The sequence below is a fragment of the Caretta caretta genome, chromosome 7 (genome assembly GCF_965140235.1).
Source record: "Caretta caretta isolate rCarCar2 chromosome 7, rCarCar1.hap1, whole genome shotgun sequence".
Classification (NCBI taxonomy): domain Eukaryota; kingdom Metazoa; phylum Chordata; order Testudines; family Cheloniidae; genus Caretta; species Caretta caretta.
In genome coordinates, this window is record NC_134212.1 from 92685014 (window position 1) to 92699854 (window position 14841).

Below are 14841 nucleotides of genomic sequence, written 5' to 3' on the forward strand. Positions count from 1 at the left end.
CAAAGATTTTTGTAAGTACTTGCATATAGTGGGCTGGATTAATTAGGGGGCACTTTGGAAAACACTTGTCCGAGAAGAGGATGATCTGTTTCATTCATCATCAAGATAGGTGGCTGCTAATAGAATTCTCTAGGTATTGATGCTTTGTGGGTAGATCACATCTGTGTTCTTTTGTTGTCATGTTTGGTTATAATCGCACTCCTATGCAAAGCCACACTTTTGTAATACAGTATTCACACCTACTGCCAAAGTCTAAATATAATTAACTGTTTTTAAATGACTGTCCTACCCCATCATTTGCAGCAATGTATCACAAGGACTTGATTTAGGTTTCTTTCTAATGTTTGCAGACTCAAGTGTGACTGAACTGGGGGAGGAAGGAATACACAATGGGGCAGTAGTAGTTCTCTCATTTGGGTGGCTGCAGCACTGGTGTGTGGTTTTAATTAAATGCAGCGTAAAAGTCCACTGTAACATTAAAAGATCTAGAACTCCCACCTGGTGCATCCGCAGGGATTAGATTAAGGGAGGGCGGGGGAGAATATAGTTTTGCTTTCTCTACTAAAAGCAAAGAGAGAGCTGCTCTTCCTCTCCCAACATGGGCAAGTACAGCTCCCCCACTTCCTTGGCTGGTGCTGTTCAAGCTTCCCATCCTGTCTGGCTCTGCTTTAGCTACTGCTTAGCTGAGGAGCTGATGCCTATTCAAACTCAAATCAAAACTGAATTTTTAACTTTGGTATTGACCACTATCTGTCTAACCTTAAAAAAAACAAACACACACACAAATGAAGCTAAAAAGGCATTTAATAATGAAAACACAGTACTTCAGAGCTGGTAGCTCCAGGTAGCTGAGTAATTTTTGAAAGAAACTACACCTAATCATTTAGCTAACAAAGGGAAAGCAGTGGACTGTCTGGCAAGATCATGGTGCTCCCTCCACACAATTTCACTTGGCAAAATACACTTGGAAATAAAAAGAGCCACCCAGTTTATTAAATTTTAAATAAGATAAATACAAAATGTACATAAAAAGCAGTACACATTTACAAATATACATCTGTCTTTCCTTAAATCAGCATTTACCAGCTTGTCAGAGGTGCATGCTCCTTCACTATAGCCTCTTACCTTCAGAACATGGTTTGACCCAGCAACCGAACAATTACTTAATGTTTGACTTGGCCTTCTTTATTAATGGCTAAACAACACAAGTCCAATTACTGACCTGTTCCTTTAATTCCACTTGGCATCTTAGTAAACCTTCCATTGCTTTCTACTGTCTTCCACATATTGCCTCTCATTTTTACCAGCTTACTCTAATACTGAGAGTTAACCGAGACAGGGCAACAATGACATGTTAGCTAATTAGGTCTATAGAAAGGCTTGACAGGAGTACACTTGGACTGCTGACTAAGATAAGGGTGGGGAGGGTGTTAATATTGCCGACTGATTCAGGTTACCACAGTAGTAACTCTAGCTTTCTGTATAAAAACAATGGTAACATGACTTGTTGACAAAGATCAACAATGATAATCATTTGAACTAACAAAATAAAATAAATAGAGCAACTTTTAATCAATGGAATTTTAACACAAATGGTTTTTAAATATTTCTGAATCTTTGTTCTAGAGTATTCCAACAAATAATCTGCTACACAAATAATAAAGCTACAAATAATCTGCTAGGCTACACATTTTTTTCTTCAGTAAAAATAGCATGTTCAGTGCAATTTTTCTTGAGGTTGGTTGGTGCCTTTAAACTGTTGAAGAGAAGACTACTTTTCTCCAGGCAAGTAATTTTTCTCTCTTCAGAATGTGTTTATATGGGAGTTCTTGTGGGAGTTCTTTTTAAGGCTGTTGAATATCTCTTTGGTGCCATTCTGCCACTGAAGAACAAGATCCATAGGGGTTTTCTTTTCCTATTCAAAAAAGAGTGAGGGGAACCAGGTTTAATTTCAATTGGTAAACTTACGTAAATTAATGTCCCTGTTCTCTTCTAGTTCTGTGTGTCAGACACATGTGTCTAATGTATGGTCTTTCTATATTTGATGACACCTAAGTTCTGACAAACTCATCACCATGGTATTCACTGCCCTGCTCTATAGAAGTATTCCTGCTCCTTTCAAAGTTAGCGGCTAACAAATATCCACTAATTTCAGTGGTTGCAGGAGCAGACGCTGTTAGTAAACGTCCTGATCAATAATAAAGCACACTTTAAATTTAATCTGTTAAAATATCTAACTTTTCAGTTACACAAAGTTTATTTTGTTTTAGCTTAAATCAATCAGGAATTTGGTTAGCTAAACCATAAATCACTCAAACTGAAATAAGTGGGGGTTGCAACAGTTTAACTAAACAGCTTTTTAAAAAAATCACACTTTAAGCTAAACAGGTACAACTTGTTGTAGACAAGGCCTAAGCGAGCAGATTTTTGGCTTTCAGCACTTATTGTCCATTCATCATTCTTCATACATATGTTGATGAATATGGTCATTAGTGACTGTGTTACAGAAGGACTAAATAGAGTGGACTGAGGAAGTTGCCTGGCAGTCTTAGCAAAGTGCAGTCCCTGGGCAGCAAGGCAGATAACAATTTGGGAAAAATCCAAGTGCAAAAATTGGTGATTGACGGCAATAGAGGTCACTTTCCAGCCTGCCATGGCTTTGGGAAAAACATTTCCTGATTTTGTGAGCAGGGATGAGTATTTTAACAACTGGTTACAGACATTTTCCTGTTACTCCATAGCTGCTACTGTCAGAATTACCAAATGCAAAAGGTCAGTTTTTGGGCTTCCGAAATTAATCTTTAAAAGTTCTGCTTAGCCAGAGTTCTCCCTGATTGATTTATAGGTCCAGCTGGTCAGGTTACTAATGAACTATTCATCCAGACACAGCCAAGACCAGCCATCAGCTGACTTTCTTTTTAAGGGGTTAAGAGTTAACTTCAGTTTGTGATGTTTAAAATATTACGAACATACAGTGAAAGTGCAACAGGTTGTAAGAAAGAATCGCTACAAAATAATAATAATTCTGCATTTTTTTTAAGATAGGTCACTTGGGTAGATTTAAGGTGGGGTATAATTTTAAATCAGAGTTGGATAAAAAATTGATTTTTTTCAAAAATGTACTGAAAATTTTTCATAAAACAGACCATTTTTCAATACGTTCTACTTTAATCTTAAATAAGAGGACAGACTAGATCATCCTAATGGTTCTTTCTAGCCTGCAGATCTATTAAACTATTCTGATGGGAAGATTCTGTACTAATCTTACTTACACAGTTCCTTATATGTAGATTTGCTCCATACGTAATCAGGAGTCTAATCATTTTATAACGATTCAGCCTCACTGCATCATGAAGTGGTGTATCTCCTTCCTAAAACAAACAAAACAAGATTGATTACTGGCTTAGATTCTGCTGTGCTCACCCATCTTTCAAGACTGAACAAAGGACACAGTCATTTTACAATCAAGTGGAATTATAAAGGCATATTGTCAGCTCAGTGCTAGATTGTAATTGAGAGTTAGCCTCTATGTTAAGTAAATTTATATATTTTACTTACTCTGTCTTTGGCATTGAGGTCTGCTTCACAGGCAATGAGGTGCTCAGCACATTCATACTGACCCGTCCTCACAGCTACGTGCAAAGGTGTACTGAGCAACTAGACAACGGGAGGGAGAAAACAATCAGAGGGAGCAGGAAAATCATCAACAAAAAATAATCAAATCTGATTTAGAGCCAGTACATGATGAACAGCTGCCAAAATAATGAACTGAGGATCGATCCATTTTTCACATCCAGCTTAAAAAGCCATATAAGAACATACCTTGTCTCTGGCGTTTCTGTTTATTCCTTTGTTGAGCAGGAATTTCAGAACTTCCAGGCTTCCCCCACGACATGCCCAGTGAAGAGCAGTAGATTCAAGCTACAACCATAAAATAATTGAACCAAAACCCAACAAATTAAACAATTGTGATAAAAAACAATATTTATTCATTTAAAAATTTTTAATTCAGTCTGACCTAAATCAAATTACTGCAAGTCAGCGACCACTGAGCTGTAGCTATTAGCAGCTTTTTCTTATTTGGCCCGACTGTCTCTAGCCCTGCTGATTTGTCATCCTTCACAATCATTGCATGTTGTACTTAAAGGCAGTAGGATCTGGCAACACTGCAATAGTAGAGGGTGTCTGGGCCCGGCTATGGGTTACCTGATGATTATAACATGCCTTAAATTAAACCTGTACTAAGTGCAGATTTATTTTTCTACACAGTAATTTAAAACAAGAGGTCCAAAATTTTCAAACCTGGCTGCCTATATGGAGGCCCTCCCTAGTTTTGAATGATCTGCCCTTTCAAAAGTGTCCAGCACCCACAAATCTCAGTGAACTCAACGGGAGCAGTGAGTGATCAGCACTTTTAAAAATCAGGCTACTTATATTTGGGTGCCTGCTATGGGTTTAGAAACCTAACTCTGGGCAGCCAAGTCTGGTGTTCAGTTTTTGATGTCTAGCAATTTTTTTTTTTTACTCTGTTTTGTTGCCTTTTGGACTCCAAAACATAAGAAAAACAAAGCTCAGTGTAAAGAACCATTATCTTTTCCAAGCTCTTCTGCAGATGGGGAGGGGTCCCTCTCACCATCTACTCCCCAGGTTTCCTCCTGCCTCTTGGGAATCCTTCTTGTTCCTTCATCCCTTCTACAACTCCCACCTCCAGTCACTGGAGGGTTAAGTGAGGCTTCTCTGTTCCCTGCAAATAGTCAGGAGGGGAGAAGCAGCAGCAAATGCTGTTGCTACTCAACCCCACTTAGGGACAGCATTCCAGAAGAGCAGTGTCCTCTCTTCTGCTCTGGGCTAAAATCCCAGCCCAGGCATTGGGGTTGTATTGCAGTGCACCTGCGATCAGTTGATGAGGCTGTTTCATCTCTACCACTTTGTAGAGGTGACAGGCCTTGAGTAGTGTCCTGATCCCAGGTTTGCTACTCTTTTGGGCTTTTGTCAGGCTCTGTTGTGAATAAGCAACAGAAGATATGCTGGGCAGTCTGTTTCTCATCCTCACATCTTTCAGCAGCCGATTTGGGGAGGGTGCAGGAGGAGGGGCAGACACCCTTCCCTTATATTTCCTTCTCAATAGTCCTGTTTTTGGGACTCTGAAAAGCTGCTCTAATTGCTTTGTGACGGACCCTGTAATTCTGACGTCTCTTGTATGGGTCAGTGGGTTTTGCAAAGAAACTTAAACAGATGTATATACCATGTCTTGGAACTCAAGTTGGGCTCCAGCTTCCACTAACTTTTCCACCACTGTCAGATGTCCTTCTGAGCATGCCCTGTGCAATGCAGTGCGTTGGTACTGTCAATTAAAACAGGGATAAGTCAAATACTGTACATGGCACAGGGATTTGTGAAATCCTTTTCCTTCTTGTACCCTGGGATGATAGCAAACACACATTTTATGCTGATTCATTTCTGAGTGCGTATGCTTTTGAGACCTTAAATCTACTAAATTTTAATAGCAACCTCCTAGATGACAGCTGCCTACCCAGCACATTTTAAAGGGCATGAGTAATGTCTGCAATGTGGCATTCAAATTAAAAACCTTCTGAACCTCTTGAATTCCCACGTCCATATCATACTATGTTACAAATGCACTTTAAAACAGGGTATAGTGTAAGGAATCAGACAGTTCCTTCCTAGCTTGGAATGTGGTAGAGTCAGATATCCAAACAAAGCTGTGCTTTTTAAGAATGAAAGAATCCTGTTTTGGTAACTGTGCAGAAAGCCTTCTGTATTATAGCTCATTGTCGTGGAATCCTGCAGCATTGAAAGGCCTTTTGCCAAAGGAAATCAGGGTTTCCTGATTGCCAGCACGTTTCCAATAAATATACAGACTTTCCTAGGTAAAATACACTTTTTTCGTTCCCAGGGGTGCCTTTAAAGCAAGAAAACCTAGTAAGTTGTAGTTTCCTGTAGTTAACTCTCTTTCCTTTATGCTGCAAAAGGATAAGAGAAGCTACAAAATGTAATGGAAATTGGAATTTTGCCTAACTACACCCCGTGATCTCTTTTGCTGCTATCTTTCTGAAATAATAAGAATAAAAGTTGTACCTCATCACAAGCATCTGGATCCCCTTTGTCTGACAGGTATCTTTCAACTACTGGCAATTTATTCTCCAGTGCAGCTTTTAAAAATGTAGGTACGTCCACTGGTCCTGACTGATGGAGACAAATTTACAGAATATAAGCGTGTGTTACAGCTGTACACTGCTCCAGAAATTCCATAAGTCTTTCATAAAAGAATGCACTTTCTAACAATGGAACTTACAGTAACTTCTGGTTCAGGTTCCTTTAAAACAGGCACCTTCAATTTTGTGCATTTTTTCCTTTTCTTCAGCTGAATAATTTTTTCAAGATCTTGCAAGTTTTCAAGTTTTGGTCTCTCCTCTAGCTTTTTCTTCTTGAGCTGAATGAAACAAGCAAATGATAAGACTGAGTCCAGAGGGAATGCAAAACTCCTTTCCTTTCAGCACGGCAATGCAGTTTACACTGTCAATCAAATAAATTCAAATGGGAAATAAGATGCCGCTGTTTAACTACATGGGATAATTAACCACTGGAATAGTAACTAAAGGATGCAGTTAATACCCCATCACTTGTAGCCTTTAAGTTAATTTGAATCTCTTTCTAAAAGTTATGCCCTTTCAATAGAGCCCTGCGCAAATACAAAATTTCTATCCACATCCAATCCAGGAGTACGGTCCTCAAATATAAAGTGGATACCCTCTGATTTGCAGGGCTCTAGATATATAATTTGGATCCATATCCATCCACGATTTGCGGATATACACAGATTTGCAGGGCTCTACCTTTCAACCACAACTTGTAGTAGATGCAGTAATCACTGGGTGACATACTACAGCTTGTGAAATATAAGTCAGACAGATGATCATAATGGTCCCTTCTGACCGTAAATCTATGAAACCTGTGAATTGTGATGGTTGTACTGATACTATGGATAGCAAAAGGAAAATACACCTTTAAATAAATGCAGGGTTCATACTGACCTGTAGTTTCATTCAGTATTGTTACACCGCAGTAATCTACTAAAAAGCTCACTGCTGTCCTTAAAAAGAGGCACCAGTAAATGCTTAAGGCCTAATTCAGATCTGGTGTAAAAAGGTGCAGCAGAAGTCACTATAGTTACACCTGCTTACAAGTATGAAATTGGCCCCTACTGACTAAAAAACTAACTGATAAAGAGCCAGATTCTACCATTCTTACCCATATTGTGTAGTCCTCTTGACTTCAGTAGGATTACTCAACAGGGCTGCAAGCTAGCAGGTGAGCCAGCCCTCTGATCATTTAGGCATCAGCCAGCTGCCTTAAGAAGTCTGACTGGGGAGGTATAAGCTAATTATCTGATCAGGTTGGAGGCTGGATAATCCAATTATATCCCTCTGTTGATAGAGTAAGGTTGCAGGAAGGTAGTACAGGGGCTACAGAAGGAGTAAGCAGGACTATCTGAATGTAGTGCTCTCAAGAAAGGGTGATCTCTATACTTCCCAGGCCCTGCAGGAAAGGGTAAAGGAGGGATGCACTGTATGTAATTTTGTTGTATGGGAATGTAAATCAATCATGCGAAGTTGCTACTTGGTGGAGAGTCTGAGCGGTTCCTGGGGCATCTGAGGGTGGGACCAGAGCATGCCCTGTTACAGTGCAACGTGAGGAGAGTAAAGGGGCTAGAATCTGGCCCTAAATAACTAAAAATGTAAAATGACTTGGTGTGCAGACACTTCATGTCTATTTTAAGGGGAATTTTAATCAAGTAGCTTCACCTTCTCCTGTTTTGGATGTGCTCTGCAATGAGGGCCTCATCCAAAGCCACTGGCTTTCTGGCTAGTAAGCACATCGCAGGGTGTCCTGGAAAGGAAGGCCCTTAGTAACAGGAGATTAAAGTATGGAACTTTGCTATTAACACTTGGCAAGGGAATGGTATAAGTGAGCCAGTTTGGGGAATAAGGGCTGTCTAGCTGATGGTGACAATGGTTATGTTTATGAATGGGAGGGCTTTTCCCATATATGCTACTCCTTAACATACTCTACAGCTGGCAGCAGGTACCTTCTGGACAGAAAAGATTCCTAGTTCTTCAGTTAGAAATTACAAATGAAGAGAGCTTTAGAAACAGCTTGACAGCATTACTGGCCTGATGCAAAGTCCACTGAAGACCATGGGATCCTTTCCTTTCTCACTGGGAAGTGAGCTGCAAAGGTTTTACTTCTTATGCTCATCATAAAATTATTTTAGTTAGAACAAAATCATGTGGCATTTTAGGGCTACACCAGTACAGCAGCCACATGATGATAAAAATGAACACAAAATCAAAGCGCTTACCTCTGCCTGTTGCTTTTTCTCCTTTTCATAGGTCAGGTTTCCTCGGGTCAGGGAGTGCTTAGGGAGTGTTTTAAGGTCCTCTTGTTTCTCTAATCTTACAGCAGTTTCGTACTCTCCATTTTTGAAGTCCTCTGGGAGGAAATCTACAGTCTCTTTACTGTCACTCTTCTTCCCTGTCACCTGTAAAAGGGAACACAATGTTTTGTGATTGCAGCACCATGTCTTAAGCACCCACCTACTGGGAACACTTAGTAGCTAGGAGCCAATTGCAGTGGTTAAAAAAAACCTATGTGTAAGTGTTCTATCTGTCCCTAGACTGTGTGTGTGTGACAGTCGGAACCCAGTGCTTACTCACACTCTGCAACAGGATTGGCCTTATGACAATGGTTGCTGCAATTTCATTAATGGCTTGATCCAACATCTATAGAAGTCAATGAAGAAACTCCCATTGATGTCAGTGGATGTTGGATCAGGCCCTGTAGCAGTTAGCATGGATTATGAAGTTCTGAATCCCCTTTCTGACTGGCTGGGCCTTGGTTGCTGCTCTGAGAACAGTAGTACTACTGCAGCAAGTGTCCGATGACAAAGCCAACATCTCTTTCTGTTTTCCCATTAATTTCTATCCTGTGTAACGTTCATCAGAGTCATAGAAGCTCAAGGTGGAAAGACACATTAAAGCAACCTGATCAACTTCCTATCAGTGCAAAATCATTCCTTATTACTTATAAGCACAGTCTGCATGCTGCAGACATAGCTGAAGATATGCTAGTGTCCAGGAGCTTGCCATCTAATTCAGACACAAACAATAGAGTTAAAACAGGTGTGATACATAGGCTAAGAGCCTGCTCCTCACCCAGTGAAGTTAATGGTAAAGTTCCCATTGACTTCAATGTTGCTGGATAATGGTAGCTTTAGGTAGTCTATACACACCAGGTGTTGTTGCTATGTCACAATACAAATGAGAACAGTCCTTGAAATTGTTTCCTATGATTGATAAAGTACTTTCAAAGTGTGTGTGTTAACCTTTCTGTTTGGGATTTATTTTGCTAAAAGCATATGATCTGGAATGGTTTTGCAATCAAAAACTGTCACACAATTTGGTTTGTTGGAGAATTTAGCAGTGCAGAAATTGGAGGGACTTTGCCAAAGAATTTTACTCCAGTATTTACTAACTATGCTGTACAGCAATTCTATGTTAAAGTATTCTTCTGGGAGGAAAAGGAGTTTCCTAACAACATTCCAGTGTTCCTCTACATTTGTCCTGTTTGCTCAGTTTATTGGTCAAATCAAGTTTATGTTAATTTGTAGTGTTCAGCCTATCTTTCAAAAAACTCCTTAAACCATGAAAAACAGTTTATAGGAATTTTTGTTAGTAATTCTCAACATTACATTAAAAGTACAAAGGAAACAGTCTTGCTTATATAATCTACACCAGGTTTCAGAGGAACAGCCGTGTTAGTCTGTATTCGCAAAAAGAAAAGGAGTACTTGTGGCACCTTAGAGACTAACCAATTTATTTGAGCATGAGCTTTCGTGAGCTACAGCTCACTTCATCAGATGTTTACCGTGGAAACTGCAGCAGACTTTATATACACACAGAGAATATGAAACAATACCTCCTCCCACCCCACTGTCCTGCTGGTAATAGCTTATCTAAAGTGATCAACAGGTGGGCCATTTCCAGCACAAATCCAGGTTTTCTCACCCTCCACCCCCCCACACAAATTCACTCTCCTGCTGGTGCTAGCCCATCCAAAGTGACAACTCTTTACATAATCAAGTCGGGCTATTTCCTGCATAGATCAAGGTTTTCTCACATCCCCCCCACCCCCATACACACACAAACTCACTCTCCTGCTGGTCTACACCAGTGACTCTCAACCTTTCCAGACTACTGTACCCCATTCGTGAGTCTGATTTGTCTTGCATGCAAGTTACACCTCACTTAAAAACTACTTGCTTACAAAATCAGACATAAAAATATAAGTGTCACAGCACACTTACTGAAAAATTGCTTATTTTCTCATTTTTACCAAATAATTATCAAATAAATCGATTGGAATATAAATATTGTCCTTACACTTCAGTGTATAGTATATTGAGTACTATAAACAGGTCATTGTCTGTATGAAATTTTAGTTTGTACTGATTTCGCTAGTGCTTTTTATGTAGCTTGTTGTAAAACTAGGCAAATATCTAGATGAGTTGATGTACCCCTGGAAGACCTCAGCCTACCCCAAGCGGTACATGTACCCCTGGTTGAGAACTAATTAACATCTAGACCTTTTTCTCCTTTTACTGAGTGCACCTTTTAAATGTTTGTGATTTGCATACAAACGCAGCAACTAAGCTTAAAAACAAAGTAAAAAGTATACAACGAATGCCAGGCTACACCATTTCTTCTGGTGAGTCATCTTCCAATACAAAACCCAGTCAACTACTTTGTTACATTACATGGTGAACTCAACACTCAAGGAATAATTAAAACAAGCTCCTCCAAGCATAATGTGATATAATAGGTATAATTATGTACCAGAATATCACAGTGATAGTTGTCCTTTAAGTACCTGTAATAATAAAGACTCCCACTGATTAGTTACAATAAAAATCCTGAAATAACAATAATTGTGAATGAAAAGTAGCTTATACCTACCAGCTCCTCTACTTTCAGCATCATCATGTTTGCCAATGGTTGTAAGTTGTATTCCTTTATGATTGAAATCCGCTAGTGCTCAGGTCAGCTCTGCTGAGACTCACCACGATAGCTTAGCTTATATATCTTTGGGAGAACTTAGACTGAGTGAGATAATCTTCCAACCTGGGAATCCAAGTACATGCCTAATGCTGCCAGCTCAGAGGTAGGTACAGTCTCATTCCACATGTGTTAACTAGCCAGACCTAGTGTCGGGGTCAGGATAGGGTGGGGGTGTTCTGTGGCAGGGGGTTAGGCTTACAGTCTAACCACACTGAATATGTGACTCATTATGCAACATGAGCTCATCATTCCATTGGCAATGACTAAATAGCTCAGCAATGCTAATCATTCTGTCTATCCAGTGCCCACTAGGACAGCTGTCTGTTGATATTGCTTTTTTCCCCCACCCCCCTGACTTTCAGACCACTAGGAGATACCGGAAAGGGTAAGTGACCCATGTGCAGCACTTGTAATAATATTTTTCTGATAAGTGGACTGACAGCCCCTTAGGTTTTTGGGAAGCCATTCTTTTCATTGTGGTCTATTCCTGGACCGTAAACAATTTTAGAGGAAAAGATTTTTCTTAACATGAGGCCACCCTTCTATATATGTTGGAAGGAATTCTCTGAAGGGATTACTAAGACGGAAAGATGTCTCTGGTGCTAAAAAGACCTATGACTTGTTAAGTTATAGTCAGTGTAAGACGTCAAAAACAGCCAGCTTTGCATTTTCCCTGGAAGCTGTCACCGATTATAAAGAGAATAATAACTTACAACCTGTTACTCTACAAAAAAGTAAAATAATTGCTGCTTTCTCAAGCAATATTCTCCTTTAGAATCTCAGGGAATATGGGTGCAAAAATGATCCACTTAGCAAGTGGACTTGGCTGATGCATATTAAATGGGGAGCAAGTTATGGGCAGAAGCAACTTTTCAGATTATTACAAAAAAGTGGACAAGCTCCTCGGCTGTTGAAAGCCAGCATAGATGCACTGACTACAGTGGGGCTATACTAATTAACATCAGCAGAGGATTTGACCCTGCATCTTTAGGAAAGGAAGATCTGTTAACCTTCAACTTTCAAATCCAAGGAGAAACCTGGTTTGGCACTTTCAGATGCCTAGGTCCTCAGTCCAGCAAAGCCTGTGCTTAACTTTAAGCATGTAAGTCACAAGTTGGACTACTCAGGTGCTTAAAGTTGAGCATGGGCTTAAGTGCTTTGCTGGATCAGGGCCTGAGTGGCTAGGCGGTTGAGTAAAATTGCATTCATAATACTGACCTTTCAAGGTCCCTGTCCTCCCCATATCTATCCATCAGTAACTTTGAGTTACATTTTTAAACATGTCTACTAGCCCCCATCATACCTGCCCTCCCTTTCCCTGAAATGAATCTGGACATCAGGTGGTTCCTTTACTACTCAAACAATGTGAGACATGGGAAGGTGAGCCCCAGAACTAAAATAGTGTTTGACTTGCTAGAGAGCCTTTCTGCATCTCCCTTCCCAAACACTAATACCTCCTAGTACATCACTCCAAAATAGTTGTGTTCTATATTGCATTTTAACCAGAAAATACTTTTGTGTTGCTGCTGTACATTATCTAGAACAGCAACTAACTCTGGCTTGGCTTTGCCTTGTTTGTAAAGGGGCCATGACAGGGGCTCTCCAACTGTTTCATAGGTCTGGACTACACTTTAAAATTTAGATTGACATAGCTACATCACTCAGGGATACGAAAAACGAAACCTAAGCACTATAGCAGTGGTCGGCAACCTTTGAGAAGTGGCGTGCCCAAGTCTTCATTAATTTAAGGTTTCCCATGCCAGTAATAAATTTTACATTTACAGGGGCCCCACAATGGAACCCCAGACTGGCAGCGGGCTAAGTGGGGCCGGCGGCCAGGACCTGGGCTTGCAGGGGGCCTGGCGGTTGGAACCCCAGACCAGCAGCGAGGTGAGCGGGGCCGGCGGCTCGTATCCCAGGCTGAGCAGGGCTGATGGCTGGGACCCCGGCTGGCAAGGGGCCGGCGGCCGGAACCCCAGACCGGCAGCGGGCTGGGCTGGGTGGGTGGACAGAACCCCGGGCTGGCAGACAGAACCCCAGACCGGCGGCGGGCTGAGTGTGCAGAGCCCCCTGGCTGCCCCTATGCATAGGAGCTGAATGGGGGATATGCCAGCGCTTCTGGGAGCCGCACGGAACCATGGCACACACGGAGAGGGGCAAGCCCCCGGCTGGAGCACTGGAGCAGGGCAAGCCCTGGACCCTGCTCCCTGGTGAGAGCTCAAGGGCCAAATTAAAATGTCTGAAGGGCTGGATGTGGTCCCTGGGCCGTAGTTTGCCCATCCCTGGTCTAGATAATACTTAGTCCAGCCTTGAGTGCAGGGGACTGGACTAGATGACCTCTGGAGGTCTCTTCCAGTCCTATGAGTCTAAGATTCTAATGTTGAAGGTGCTCCGATAGTAGTAAAGGGTGACATGTAGAAATTTAGGTTGACTGAGAGTAAAATCTTAATTGAATTAAAAGAGTAAGGCTAGATCCTTACCTGATGTAAATTAGTGTAGGGCTGTTGATTTCAACAGCCCTACACTAATTTACACCAGCTGAGAATCTAGCCCAAATTCTCAGCACAATCACCTGATAGTGGAAGAAGAGGGAGTAGCATAACTACCCATTAGCTTGTTCTCTGCTGCTAGAATAGTAACTGAGTACTAACCTTTCAACAACTGTATTTGTCATATCTCTGTTAAGGTAATAATAGCAGATAGTCAGTCAGTGGTAGACATGTGTCATGGAATTCTAAAGCATACATGGCAACCTGCTAAAGGTTAAGGGCAAAGCAAAGGTCTGCAAAATGTAAGATTGTGATTAAAAAGGGTAAAGGGTAATAAGCTGTACATGATATAGAAGTGTCTGTATTACATACCTAAGTCCCTACTACCACTCAAGAAGTTGGTTGCCTATTGTAAAGGATTTATTTGGTGGGGGAGGTTGTTTTTGTTCAAAAGGACTAAACAGACTGTATGGAAAACTTTTGCATAGAATGTAGAAGGTATTTCCACATCCTATGAAGTTTACCATCATGTTTTTGATGCTGTCATCTCTCCACTTAACTATCTTACATTCTAAATACCTTTGCTCTGCCCTTGACTTCTAAGAGGTTGCCATGTGCACTTTAGAATGCCATTGTGCATGGCTGTCACTGTCAATCTGCTACTACTAAATAAGTATAGGTATGAAAAATCAGTTACTGAAAACTGATTACTTACTTAACAGGGCACTAATCCAGCATAAGTGAACAAATCATGATTTAATGTTCCTAATTGCGTGCATGATTACATACACACATACTACTAGGAACAGTAAACCATAAGTGGTTCATTCATGCTGGATTAGTGACCTATCAAGTAGATAGGTTTGTTTATTTCTTTGTGTGTGTGAATGTGTAATACATATACACATGAAAAAAATAAACCTTAACTACAATATATTATGCTTAACTTGCTTTGGGGACTTCTTTTTCTCATCAACTACTTCTTTCCCCAAAAAGGAGAGGAATCAATTATTTCTTTGGCATTTCATGCCCATGAAGGAGACATGCTGCTATGTAGTTTCCCCTTGGTATGTGTATGTATCCCCATTAATATCCATGGGATTGCATATATTTGTGTACGTACATTAGTGTACATATGAACAACCCCTTACAGTGTAGATCTGGTTTTATTTTACTGAACACATTCACAAATCAGTGTGCTCATTCTTTACTTA

The 14841-nt window shown here is 40.6% G+C and overlaps 1 protein-coding gene across 1 annotated transcript; it reads right to left on the bottom strand.

Annotated features, from left to right (window-relative positions):
* Positions 1-866: 866 nt before the first annotated feature.
* On the bottom strand, positions 867-11261 carry ANKRD1 (ankyrin repeat domain 1). The gene is made up of 9 exons (XM_048858076.2): positions 11037-11261; positions 8384-8563; positions 6317-6454; positions 6100-6207; positions 5246-5344; positions 3823-3921; positions 3559-3657; positions 3273-3371; positions 867-1915 (listed from the first exon to the last, which is right to left on the bottom strand). Exons 1-9 carry the CDS (start codon positions 11061-11063, stop codon positions 1805-1807), a joined length of 960 nt encoding a protein of 319 aa, XP_048714033.1. The 5' UTR covers positions 11064-11261; the 3' UTR covers positions 867-1804.
* Between the last annotated feature and the right edge of the window lie 3580 nt (positions 11262-14841).

What these genes read in the sequence shown, in the direction of transcription:
- ANKRD1 (XM_048858076.2), bottom strand. Translation starts at nt 11,063, where the DNA reads ATGATGATGCTGAAAGTAGAGGAGCTG. An exon ending in ATCCAGATGCTTGTGATGAG is followed by an intron (nt 5,345 to 6,099) that starts GTACAACTTTTA and finishes TTTAATTGACAG; the next exon opens with TACCAACGCACTGCATTGCA. An exon ending in ACAGAAACGCCAGAGACAAG is followed by an intron (nt 3,658 to 3,822) that starts GTATGTTCTTAT and finishes CCCGTTGTCTAG; the next exon opens with TTGCTCAGTACACCTTTGCA.